Source organism: Salmo salar, chromosome 09, assembly GCF_965601325.2.
Source record: "Salmo salar chromosome 09, fSalSal1, whole genome shotgun sequence".
Taxonomy (NCBI): domain Eukaryota; kingdom Metazoa; phylum Chordata; class Actinopteri; order Salmoniformes; family Salmonidae; genus Salmo; species Salmo salar.
This window is the reverse complement of record NC_138299.1, coordinates 39,152,513-39,166,946: the sequence shown is the minus strand read 5'-3', so window position 1 is coordinate 39,166,946 and position 14,434 is coordinate 39,152,513. Positions and strand designations below refer to the sequence as shown.

Below are 14,434 nucleotides of genomic sequence, written 5' to 3'. Positions count from 1 at the left end.
TATAGGGACTAGAACATAACATGGCTATATATAGGGAGTAGAATATAACATGGCTACATACAGTGAGTAGAATATAACATGGCTAGATATAGGGAGTAGAATATAACATGGCAATATATAGGGAGTAGAATATAACATGGCTATATACAGGGATTAGAATATGACAATGCTATATATATGGAGTATTATTTCACATGGCAATATATAGGGAGTAGAATATAACATGGCTGGAATTAGGGAGTAGAAAAGGGACTAGAAATAGGGACTAGAACATAACATGGCTATATATAGGGAGTACAATATAACATGGCCATATATAGGGACTAGAACATAACATGGCTATATATAGGGACTAGAACATAACATGGCCACATATAGGGAGAAGAATATAACATGGCTATATATAGGGAGAAGAATATAACATGGCTATATATAGGGAGTACAATATAACATGGCAATATATAGGGATAAGAAAATAACATGGCAATATATAGGGAGTAGAATATAACATGGCCATATATAGGGAGATGAATGTAACATGGCAATATATGGGAAATGAATGTAACGTGGCTACATACAGTGAGTAGAATATAACATGGCTATATATAGGGAGTACAATATAACATGGCTACATACAGTGAGTAGAATATAACATGGCAATATATAGGGAGTAGAATATAACATGGCTATTTACAGGGAGTAGAATATAACATGGCTATATATAGGGAGATGAATATAACATGGCTATATATAGGGAGTAGAATATAACATGGCTATATATAGGGAGAAGAATATAACATGGCAATATATAGGGAGATGAATATAACATGGCTATATATAGGGAGTAGAATATAACATGGCTGTATATAGGGAGTAGAATATAACATGGCTATATATAGGGAGAAGAAGTCAACATGGCTATACACAGGAAGCAGAAAATAACATGTGTATATATTGGTAGTGGAATGTAACATGGCTATATATAGGGAGAAAAATATAACATGGCTATATATATGGAGCACAATATAACATGGCCATATATAGGCAGTAGAATATATCGTGGCTATATATAGGGAGTAGAATATAACATGGATATAGATAAGGATTAGAATATGACAATGCTATATATATTGAGTATTATATCGCATGGCAATATATAGGGAGTAGAATATAACATGGCTATATAAAGGGAGTGTAATATAACATGGTTGGAATTAGGGAGTAGAAAATAACATGGCCATATATAGGGAGAAGAATATAACATGGCTGTATATAGGGAGTACAATATAACATGGATATATAGGGAGTAGAATATAACATGGATATATATAGGGAGTACAATATAACATGGATATATAGGGAGTAGAATATAACATGGCTGTATATAGGGAGTACAATATAACATGGATATATAGGGAGTAGAATATAACATGGCTATCCATAGGGAGTAGAATATCACATTTCTATATATTGGGATTAGGATATAACATGGCTATATACAGGGAGTAGAAAATAACATGGCTATATATAGGGAGAATAATATAACATGGCTATACATAGGGAGTAGAATATAACATGGCTATATATAGGGAGTAGAATATAACATGGCTATATATAGGGAGTAGAATATAACATGGCTATTTATAGGGTTAACAATATAAGACGGCAATATATAGGGCGTTGAATATAACATGGATATATATAGGGAGTAGAATATAACATGGCTATAAGCAGGAAGCAGAAAATAACATGTGTATATATTGGTAGTGGAATGTAACATGGCTATATATAGGAAGAAAAATATAACATGGCAATCTATAAGGAGTAGAATATAACATGGCAATATATAAGGAGTAGGATATAACATGGCTATATATAGGGATCAGAATACAACATGGCAATACACATGAAGCAGAATATAACATGGCTGTATATTGGGAGTAGAATGTAACATTGCTATATATATGGAGTATTATATCACATGGCAATATATAGGGAGTAGAATATAACATGGCTATATAAAGGGAGTGTAATATAACATGGTTGGAATTAGGGAGTAGAAAATAACATGGCCATATATAGGGAGAAGAATATAACATGGCTATATATAGGGAGTAGAATATAACCTGGCTATCCATAGGGAGTAGAATATAACATGGCTATATATAGGGAGTAGAATATAACATGGCTATATATAGGGAGTAGAATGTAACATGGCTATATATAGGGAGTAGAATATAACATGGCTATATATAGGGATTAGGATATAACATGGCTATATATAGGGAGAATAATATAACATGGCTATACATAGGGAGTAGAATATAACATGGCTATTTATAGGGTTAGAATATTACATGGCTATATACTGGGAGCAGAATATAACATGGCTATATACAGGGCTTAGAATATAACATGGCTATATATCGGGAGTATAAAATGAACATGGCTATATGTAGGGAGTGGAATATAACATGGCTATATATAGGGCTTAGAATATAACATGGCCATATATAGGGATTAGAATATAACATGGCTATATATAGGGAGTATAAAATGAACATGGCTATATATAGGGAGTAGAATATAACACGCTTTATATAGGGAGTAGAATATAACACGGCTTTATATAGGGAGTAGAATGTAACATGGCTATATATAGGGAGTAGAATGTAAGATGGCTATATATAGGGAGTCGAATATAACATGGCTATATATAGGCAGTAGAATGTAACATGGCTATATATAGGGAGTAGAATGTAACATGGCTATATATAGGGAGTAGAATGTAAGATGGCTATATATAGGGAGTAGAATGTAACATGGCTATATATAGGGAGTAGAATGTAAAATGGCTATATATAGGGAGAAGAATGTAACATGGCTATATAAGGAACAGAATTTAGTATTAGCCATGCTAATGGCACGTACACAATCCTTGTCTCAATTGTCTCAAGGCTTAAAAATCATTATCTAACTTGTCTCCTCCCCTTCATCTACACCGATTGAAGTGGATTTAACAAGTGACATCAATAAGGGATCATAGCTTTTACCTGGATTCACCTGGTCAGTCTATGTCATGGAAATAGCAGGTGTTCCTAATGTTTTGTACAGTCAGTGCTGGTAGCGTATGTGGTGAGTGTTAAAGTGTGTGTGTGTGTGTGTGTGTGTGTGTGTGTGTGTGTGTGTGTGTGTGTGTGTGTGTGTGTGTGTGTGTGTGTGTGTGTGTGTGTGTGTGTGTGTGTGTGTGTAGAACAGTGACTGAGAGAGAGGATCTGTTTTACTTGCCTGTGGGTCTGGTGTGAGCCTTCAAACCAGTACCGACTGGTAGGCTGTATGGGTTGTGTAAGGGCCGGGGCTTATCTGATATCCTCTGACTGAGCAGACTGGTACTTTGTGGTGGTGGGAGGAAACAGGTGTCTTATCCAATGACCAGGAAGAAAGTCACATACAGTATACAATCTAGTGTAGCCCTTACGCACAGACTCGCAGGCTTCTTCCTCAGAAGACAATCAGATCCACAGATCCATCAGGGACAGTGACAGGGAGGCTCTTTGAACTGCAGACAGATGTGATTTACCTCAGCTCTGTCTGTCATTCCATCCTGTCTGTTTGTCTGTAGGCTAAAACCACTCCAGGGGGTGATGAGATGAGATAACGCCTTACAGTCCTCGTAAAACACACACACACTCTCCTCTTCTGCACTACATTTCCAAAATAACTGCAGTTCCTCCTCAGCCTGAGCCTCTACTCCCAGTCCCTGAGAGAACTCTTAGTCTGTTAATGTTTTGTCTCCAGATCTCTCAACTCAAATTTAATAATTCTATTGAAAACAAGCGTCAACAGATCTGAGGCCCCACCGCCCCCCTGTGTTGCATGGCTGCTGGGTAAAGGGAAGAGAAAGGGAGAGAAGGGAAAGCAGGAAAGGAAAGTGGGGTGAAAGTGTTTGCCCTCTCCACTCCTATCCTCCCTCCTCCCCCTTTCCCCTCAGGGCAGTGCTGTATAATATAAACGTCCTCTATAAATCAATTCAATTCAATTGAATGGCTTTATTGGCTTGGGAAACATATGTTAACATTGCCAAAGCAACTCCTCCCCATCCCCTCCTCCTCTCATCCTCCTCCCTTCCTCCCCATCCCCTCCTCCCCTCCTCCCCATACCCTCCTCCCCAACCCCTTCCCCTCCCCTCCTCCTCCCTTCCGCCGCACCCCCCCCCCCCCCCCCCCACCCTCTGTATATAAGGTTACACATTGCCTAGTTATTTTTACGTACACCTATCTTCATTGTGTCTGCCTGTTATGTGTGTGGACTTGGTGAGATCACTGTGGTATCAGGTTATAGGCCCATAACCTACCTATCTGTAAATAACATGATGTAACAAGGAGAGAAGATTACAATATTACTAGATATTATTAGACTGATCCCAAATCAGTTCGTGCTGTCTTGACAATTCCTATGGTCGCTTTGTACATGTGTGCATTGTCATGCTGAAACAGGAAAGGGCCTTCCCCAAACTGTTGCCACAAAATTGTAAGCACAGAATCGTCTAGAATGTCATTGTATGCTGTAGAGTTAAGATTTTCCTTCACTGGAACTAAGGGACTTAGCCAGAACCATGAAAAACAGCCCCAGACCATTATTCCTCCTCCACCAAACTTTACAGTTGGCACTATGCAATGGGACAGGTAGCGTTCTCCTGGCATCCGCCAAACCCAGATTCGTCGGACTGCCAGATGGTGAAGCGTGATTCATCACTCCAGAGAGTGCATTTCCACTGCTCCAGTCCAATGGTGGCGAGCTTTACACCACTCCAGCCGACGCTTGGCATTGCGCATGTTGATCTTAGGCTTGTGTGTGGCTGCTCAGCCATGGAAACCCATTTCATGAAGCTCCCGACGAACAGTTCCTGATCTGACGTTGCTTCCAGAGGCAGTTTGGAACTCGGTAGTGAGGACAGGCGATTTATACACCTGTCAAATCAAATCAAATGAAATATTATTTGTCACATGCTATCACGGTTGTCGTAGGATGAAGCGGACCAAAGTGCAGCGTGATTATCGTTCCACATATTTTATTGAACTGTGAAACTATGCAATACATACAAATAAACTAAAGAACAAAACAACAAACCGTGACGCAGAGGTGAAACATACACTAACTCAAAAACAATCTCCCACAAACCCAGGTGGGAAAAACACCTACTTAAGTATGATCTCCAATTAGAGACAACGATGACCATCTGCCTCTAACCTGTTAGGGCTAGGGGGCAGTATTGACACGGCTGGATAAAAAACATACCCGATTTAATCTGGTTACCACTCCTACCCAGTAACTAGAATATGCATATACTTATTACATATGGATAGAAAACACCCTAAATTTTCTAAAACTGTTTGAATGGTGTCTGTGAGTATAACAGAACTCAAATGGCAGGTCAAAACCTGAGAGATTCCTTTACAGGAAGTGGCCTGTCTGACCATTTCTTGAACTTCTTTTCCATCTCTATCATTTACTAAGGATCTCTGCTCTAACGTGACACTTCCCACGTCGTCCATAGGCGCTCAGAGCCCGGGAAAAAACAGAATGTCGTCATTCCAGCCCCAGGCTGAAACACATTATCGCCTTTCTCAAGTGGCCGATCAAGGGACACTGGGCTTATGCGCGTGACCCCGACGGCCCCCGCCTTTGGGATTTTTTCCTCTGTTTGCCGAAAAGGAGATTCCCTGTCGGAATATTATCGCTTTTCTACGAGAAAAATTTCGTAAAAATTGATTTTAAACAGCGGTTGACATGCTTCGAAGTACGGTAATGGAATATTTAGAATTTTATTGTCACGAATTGCGCCATGCGCGCGACACTTCTTTACTATTTCGGATAGTGTCTGGAACGCACGAACAAAACGCCGCTATTCGGATATAACGATGGATTATTTTGGACCAAACCAACATTTGTTATTGAAGTAGCAGTCCTGGGTGTGCATTCTGACGAAGACAACAAAAGGTAATCAAACTTTTATAATAGTAAATATGATTATGGTGAGTGCTAAACTTGCCGGGTGTCTAAATAGCGAGCCCGTGATGCCTGGGCTATGTACTTAGAATATTGCAAAATGTGCTTTCACCAAAAAGCTATTTTAAAATCGGACATATCGAGTGCATAGAGGAGGTCTGTATCTATAATTCTTAAAATAATTGTTATGCTTTTTGTGAACGTTTATCGTGAGTAATTTAGTAAAATGTTAGCGAATTCCCCGGAAGTTTGCTAGTTCTGAACGTCACATGCTAATGTAAAAAGCTGGTTTTTGATATAAATATGAACTTGATTGAACAAAACATGCATGTATTGTATAACATAATGTCCTAGGGTTGTCATCTGATGAAGATCATCAAAGGTGAGTGCTGCATTTAGCTGTCTTCTGGGTTTTGGTGACATTATATGCTGGCTTGAAAAATGGGTGTCTGATTATTTCTGGCTTGGTACTCTGCTGACATAATCTAATGTTTTGCTTTCGTTGTAAAGCCTTTTTGAAATCGGACAGTGTGGTTAGATTAACGAGAGTCTTGTCTTTAAATGGCTGTAAAATAGTCATATGTTTGAGAAATTGAAGTAATAGGATTTTTAAGGTTTTGAAAATCGCGCCACAGGCTGGCAGTGGCTGTTATGTAGGTGGGACGCAAGCGTCCCACCTAGCCCATAGAGGCTAACTGGAGATCATCCCAAACAAAAACCCAACATAGAAATACAAAACTATAACAAAACATAAATCTAAACTAGAAAACCCCCCCTGTCACGCCCTGACCTACTCTACCATAGAAAATAACAGCTTTCTATGGTCAGGACGTGACAGTACCCCCCCCCCCCCAAAGGTGTGGACTCCGAACGTTCCTGAACAAACACGAAAAAACAACCGAAAGAAGGGAGGGTTAGGGAGGGTGACTAATGTCTATGGCGGCTCTGGTGCAGTACGCAGAACCTTCTCATCCCACGGATCCTCCAGCAGAGGAGGCGGCTCCGGTTCGGGGCATAACCCCCGCTCTGCCTGCTGATCCCTCCGCTTTTGTGTCACTGGACCTCGGACCGCCGCTGAAGACTCTGGACCGCAGACCGCTGCCGAAGACTCTGGACCGCGGACCGCCGCCGGAGACTCTGGACCGCGGACTGTCGCCGGAGACTCTGGACCGCGGACCGTCGCCGAAGACTCTGGACTGGGAACTGTCGCCGGAAGCTCTGGACTGGGAACTGTCAGTCGGAGGCCTGATGCGTGGGGCTGGCACAGGTGGCGCACCTCTCCATACACACACCTCAGGGCGAGTACGGAGAGCAGGAACAGGATACACCAGACTGGAGAGACTCACTGGAGGCCGGGTGCGTGGAGCAGGTACAGGTGGCACCAGACTGGTAACACGCACCTCAGGGCGAGTACGGGGAGCTGACTCAGGTGGCACCAAACTGATAACACGTTCCTTTGGGAAAAATCCGTGCATCCTCCACCAACTCAACAACTCTCCCATATCTCTCTTCTCCTGGATTGGCTCTGGTTCCCTCCTCGGCTCCGCCGACTGCTCCATGTGCCCCCCCCCCCTCCCCCCCACAATTTCTTTTATTGGGGTTTCTGTGGCCTTCCTTCCCGACTTCGTAGCTGTCCCTCCTTCGCTGCTTCCGCCTGCTTCCCTGGCAGGCTCTTGTCTCCTGCCACTATTCCTTCCAAAGTCCAGGATATACTCCTCCTAATCTCCTCAAAAGTCCACTGGTCCATACCACGCTGCTTGGTCATATTGTGGTGGGATCTTCTGTGACGATCGTCGTAAGGAGGAGACCAAGGTGCAGCGTGGTAAGTGTTCATATTTATCTTTTATTTAACTCAGAACACTAAAACAAAATAATAAACAACAGAAAACGAACATCACGTTCTGCAGGATTACTGAGCTGTACAAAAACAAGATCCCACACTGAAGGAGCGAAAAAGGGCTGCCTAAGTATGATTCCCAATCAGAGACAACGATAGACAGGTGCCTCTGATTGGAAACCATACTCGGCCAATCAAAGAAAAAAACAACAAAGAAATATAACACATAGAATGCCCACCCCACACCCTGACCTAACAAAATAGAGAAATAAAACGTCTCTCTCAGGTCAGGGCGTGACATATGCGCCGAATACAACAGGTGTAGACCTTGCAGTGAAATGCTAACTTACAAGCCCTTAACCAACTATGCAGTTTTAAGAAAATACTTATTTAAAAAGTACAAAATTAAAAAGTAAGAGATAAGAAGAACAAATAATTAAGCAGCAATAAATTAGCAATAGCAGGGCTATATACAGGGGTACAGAGTCAATGTGCGGGGGCACCGGTGTTGAGGTAATTGAGATAATATGTACATGTAGGTAGAGTTATTAAAATGACTATGCATAGATAATAACAGAGAGTAGCAGCAGCATAGAAGGTGGTGGGGGGGTAATGCAAATAGTCCAGGTAGCCTTTTGATTAGCTGTTCAGGAGTCTTATGGCCTGGGGGCAGAATCTTTTTAAGAAGCCTCTTGGACCTAGACTTGGCGCTCTGGTATCGCATGCCATGCAGTAGCAGGGAGAACAGTCTATGACGAGGGTGGCTGGAGTCTTTGTACATTTCTAGGGCCTTCCTCTGACACCGCATGGTATAGAGGTCCTGGGTGGCAGGAAGCTTTGCCCTGGTGATATACTGGGCCGTACGCACTACCCTCTGTAGTGCCTTGTGGTCGGAGGCCGAGCAGTTGCCATACCAGGCTGTGATGCAACCCGTCAGGATGCTCTCGATGTTGCAGCTGTAAAACCTTTTGAGGATCTGAGGACCCATGCCAAATCTTTTCAGTCTCCTGAGGGGGAATAGGTTTTGTGTGTCCTCTACATGCCTGTCTTGGTGTGCTTGGACCATGTTAGTTTGTTGGTGATGTGGACGCCAAGGAACTTGAAGCTCTCAACCTGCTCCACTACAGCCCCATCGATGAGAATGTGGGCATGCTCTGTCCTCCTTTTCCTGTAGTCCACAATCATCTCCTTTGTCGCTTGCCTGTTTGATGGTTCGTCGGAGGGCATAGCGGGATATCTTATAAGCTCACGGGTTAGAGTCGCGCTCCTTGAAAGTGGCAGCTCTACCCTTTAGCTCAGCATGAATGTTGCCTGTAATCCATGGCTTCTGGTTGGGGTATGTACGTACAGTCACTCTGGGGATGACATCCTCGATGCACTTATTGATAAAGCCAATAACTGATGTGGTGTACTCCTCAATGCCATTGGAAGAATCCAGGAAAATATTCCAGTCTGTGCTAGCAAACCAGTCCTGTAGTTTAGCATCTGCTTCATCTGACCACTTTTTTATAGACTGAGTCACTGGTGCTTCCTGCTTGAGTTTTTGCTTTCTAAGCAGGAATCAGGAGGATAGAATTATGGTCAGATTTGCCAAATGGAGGGCGAAGGAGAGCTTTGTACGCGTCTCTGTGTGTGGAGTAAAGGTGGTCTAGAATTGTTTCCCCTCTGGTTGCACATTTAACACGCTGATAGAAATTAGGTAAAACTGATTTAAGTTTCCCTGCATTAAAGTCCCTGGCCAACGAATGTGGCTGAAAAAGACGAATTCACTCATTTGAAGGGGTGTCCACATACTTTTGTATATATAGTGTATATGTAGCCTACATCTATGGTGCAAATAAAGTTCTTAAACACTAAATCTGCACTGAATAGAAGTTAGAACAGTGCGTATGTTTCCCCATGCTACAACTTCCTATGAAACGTCCAGTTCAATCATCAGGGCGCAGTCAGTGCATTTCAAGTAACAGAGGAGGATTTCATTGTAAACTGAGCCAAGGCTGCAGGCTGATTTACATGTGTGCTGTGCTGTGCTGTGCTGTGCTGTGCTGTGCTGTGCTGTGCTGTGCTGTGCTGCGCTGTGCTGCTCTGCGCTGCGCTGCCTAGTTAAATAAAGGTTCAATGTAAAAAAAGAAGAAAAAAAATGTGTATGTGTATTGTTGCGCAAGGTAGGTGAGGGTTAAACTGCATGAACAGAATTGGAAAGTCCCCTCACAGTGAAAGCCTACAATTAAGAGTCAATTAATGACAGTGTGTGTGTGTGTGTGATGGGGGGGGGGGTGAGAGCAGAAGGGAGCCTGAGGGTATTATGTAGGGAGAGAGAGAGAGAGAGAGAGAGAGAGAGAGAGCATAAACAATTAAAGACTGTCTGCCTAAGACTGTGCAGTTGCGTCACCCACAAATTGCAATAAAGTAGGCCTATAAGGAAGGACATGTATATGGTTTATTATGATTTAAAAACATGGGGAACGTAGGCTGCTAGGTTTACTACATTACTGTACCTTTGAACAAAGAATAGTCAGTAAGCCTAGCCTGCCGTTGCCAGACCAAGGTTACCTGATGCAATGAAGGGTTTAGGCTGATGACTAACACTTACATTGGATCAGTCACGAGTGTTTCTGGAAGTGCAAATCTGTATTTTGGCATAGAACACTGTTTAGTTGGCATTGTGCCAACCTGGGTGATTCCCATACATTTAATTGTTTCGTCATTCCGCTGACTGAAATACATGAGAGTGAAAAGAATAATGCATTATCCAAGTTTTTAAAACTTGGATAAAATAATGCTATGCTCTATTAACCTTGTTCTTTGTGTTTCTTTAGTGTAGATCCTATTTACGGTTGGGTGCCTCAGCCATGCAAAATCAATGCAACATTGTGAATGTGTCCTGCGAGAATGTTTGCAAAGTTCTGGTGTAAGTTTCTTGTCCCCTCAAAAAAGAGTCGATCTAAGAAACGCCCCTCACTACAAGCTCCTCCTGCAGGCGATTATAAAGCAAACGACCTGGGCTGGTGCAGCGCAGAGGGGGTGAGCGATTAGTTAGGCCGAAATAAATTTACAAATCTGAACTCACCATAGGCTGTAACTTCAATCCCCCCCCCAAAAAATATATATATTTTTTTTTTACTACTTTTAGATTGTATTTTCTACGCAGCCAAGATGACCACCGCAGTGGTTTCGCCTTTCTACGACTTCAGCGAAGTAATGAACAAGGTACAGAAGTTGTCTACTCTCTGTTTTCTAGGCTAGCCAACGTAGCTAGCGATCGGAGGCACGTCACTAGTGGTATTCGACATTTCACTGGGCTAGTTTGCGGTTGGTTCATTTGACATGTGTACGCTTTTGTTGTGATTAATATTCTAAAAGTGATGCAGTAACATTGGTTTGATATGATCATAACTCGAACTTTATCTTAACTGCCTAGTTATGGACGCTTGCCCGATAGTGAGTTCCATGGCGTGCAGTGCTAACTTCGTTAGGGTCGGATGCATGCTGTCTCGTGTTGTGATTTTTACTTGGTTGGCTTGGTTGACTATCGTTCGTTTCCTCGTTTGATTGCTAATATCCATTAAGAGTGAGTCAGACTCTTAATGGATAAATTGCTAGTCTGCTGCTACTTTTGCACTACAGTAGTCAAGTGTTACCCACGAGGGTTTGCAATTCATTATTTAATTCAATGGCAACAGTTGGCTCTAATGATTGAAACGTATTGTGCAGTTGGATACATTGGTTAAGTTAAATGCTGGAATCGTTCGCTAACTAGCTACATGCATCAGATGTCTATTTGCCATGATGTTGCATTGGTTCAATAAGGCTTGTTCCTGAAACTAACGTTAGCTAGTTAACATTTTGAAACCCCTAGCTAATGATTCTGATTCACTTCAGATGTGCAGTAATTTGATCCATTTTATTGAAACGTTCTGGTTGCCACTTAGATTAGATTTTTCTTCGCCTTTCAATATATCTAGATATATTGTATGAATTAAATGCATTGATTATTGTAGACAGCTACTGTATTTAATTGAAATGTTATGATTTGTTTTTAGCAACTTCTGAACTTTCCGTTTGAAGTTAAATATATTTAGTTGGTCTTTGCGCATAAAAGGGCTACATAAAGTTATCTTAATTAACCTTGTGTAAGAGGCAACACGCGTTTTAATCTTTCGTCAATTACCCAACAATCAACATCTATATTATTGATTGAAAATGTTATTTGAAGAGAACGTCCTCACTAGCCTACTAATGTTATGCCTTCCCGTTGAGTGCCCTCAAACTACGTTTTCATTTCGCATATTCATTTGAAATTCCGAGATGCAGCAGCTTCTTTGTGACCAGACCAGACTCGCAGCTCTCATGCGCGCCTTCCTTTTGCTCCACTTACTTCTCAGGCGCACATTCCTTTGTAGGGCAACTTGCCAAACCAGCTGTTCTGTTCGAGGGAAACACTGTTTTTACGCCACTTCGATACCGAAGTTACTTTTTCGTAGCCGTTTAGGATAATTAACGTAGGTAAGGAGACGGAGGTTATGGTTAGCAAAAATGCCCTCTTAACCGGTTACGAAAGTCACTTTGTATCGAAGTGGTGTGAAAAGGCTGTTAGTTCTGTTCTATAGGCCTGCATCACCCGAGGATTTAAAGCAAAACGAACATCAACAGTAGTCATTCAGGGATTTCTTGTAGACGTTTTCCCTCCCTTTATGAAATCAAAGCCATTTGTGTCCATGATCTTATTTTGTAGGATAAAATTGCTTTGACTAACGTGAATTGTTAAACTACTTATTATTTTGTATTGAATGTAGACTTAATATACCAAATGTGTAATTTTCCAGAATGACAAGATGCTGAATTACAACAACAACTTACTGAGCACCCCCCATCATCTGATCTCCACCAACATCCCCATGTCTATTACCAACCCCACTGGAGCCCTGCTGGACAGGAAGGCTGTGGGGACCCCCTCGCTGGGCTGCGGGCTGTCAGTATACAAGAGACGCCACTCTGTCACCCTCCCCAACCATAACCCCAGCTCCAAGTTCAACCAGAACCAGTTCCTTAACAGCCTGAAGACCATAGACCACTCCTCCTGCTCCATCACCTCAGGGTTTATTGGAAGTGGTAGCAGCAACAAGGAGAGTCGCATGAGGGACCGCTCTTTCTCCGAGACGGGTGAGAGGCTCCTACACCAGTGCCTGGGGCCTGCTAGTCCTACCAGCCTAGGAGCCCAGAGCCAGGTCAACTCCAGTCGCTACAAGACTGAGCTGTGCCGGCCGTTTGAGGAGAACGGAGCCTGTAAGTATGGCGACAAGTGTCAGTTCGCCCATGGCTTCCACGAGCTGCGTTCTCTCAGCCGCCACCCTAAATACAAAACCGAGCTGTGTCGTACGTTCCACACAATCGGATTCTGCCCCTACGGTCCTCGCTGTCACTTTATCCACAACGCAGAGGAGCGCCGTGGACCCCCTCCCTCCCCCTCCTGCTCATCCTACTCTCCTCTCTCCTCCAATAAGCTGGAGCGTCCTCGTCTGCAGCACAGCTACAGCTTCGCGGGGTTCCCCAGCTCTGGGGGTCTGAGAGGAGGGGACAGCCCCACCTCCGTCACCCCTCCACCTATGTTCTCCCCGGACGAGATGCCTGAGTGGCCGAGCTCCAACCTCTTCACATACTCCAGCCAGGAGCTGGCCAATCTGTTCGGCCCCAGCCTTGGATCCGGAGGCCTCGTAGGGACTGATCCCAAAGCCCCTGCACCCCCGTCCCAGAACAACACCCCCTACTTCTTCAGGCCCATGTCGGAGTCCCCCACCCAGATTTTTGCATCTCCGTCCAGCCCACCCCAGGACTCTCTGTCGGATCAGGAGGGGTACCAGAGCAGCTCGGGGGGCAGTCTCAGTGGGTCAGAATCCCCCAGCCTGGATGCCAACAGACGCCTCCCAATCTTCAGCCGCCTCTCTGTCTCTGACGACTAGACGGCAGCTATTTAATGTATCTTATCCACGCTGCCCTTGAAAAAAGGACAGAAAGATATAATGAATGGAAAATGGCACTCCCCTGTCCCCTCGACAACCTTCCCCTGACCCCTGTCCTCCACAAAACAATATACATTAAGTTCCTAGTTAGAATAAGGATACAGTGACTTGTTTTCAAATCACCCCAGAAATGTCTTCCCTGCTGTTACCCGCCTCCTAACTCCCCTCCCTTCATAGACCCTACCATGTCTTCAGTCAAAACGCGAGAGGAAACGAATGAACAATGAGAATGTTATACTTTTGTTGTTTTGCCAGGTGCCACCTGTGATTTTTGTTCTTGAACGTGTAGCAGTGCAAGTGTATCATTGCACCACAAACCACCCCATCCTGTTCTTGGTCACTGGCAGTTGTGTTTCTGGAAAGGAAGGATGAGGGACGTCTTTAATGTCTAACTGGTTATTAAACCTTTAAGACTGTTTGTATTATTATTTTTGTCCCTCCCTCTCCACCCCACCTCCCTCTGTGCCGTTCCACAGGCAGCGGTGAATTCCAGCATTCCCATGGTGCAGTTCTTCTATACTTCCTGCAACTTGAGATGGGATCTCTAAGCTATCCTAGTTTTCCTCTT

The 14,434-nt window shown here is 43.3% G+C and overlaps 1 protein-coding gene across 1 annotated transcript; it reads left to right on the top strand.

Moving 5' to 3' along the window:
* Window positions 1–10,848: 10,848 nt before the first annotated feature.
* Window positions 10,849–13,817, top strand: LOC106611287 (mRNA decay activator protein ZFP36L1). Its single transcript, XM_014211334.3, has 2 exons — window positions 10,849–11,056; window positions 12,673–13,817. Exons 1-2 carry the CDS (start codon window positions 11,003–11,005, stop codon window positions 13,804–13,806), a joined length of 1,188 nt encoding a protein of 395 aa, XP_014066809.1. The 5' UTR covers window positions 10,849–11,002; the 3' UTR covers window positions 13,807–13,817.
* The last annotated feature ends 617 nt before the right edge of the window (window positions 13,818–14,434 follow it).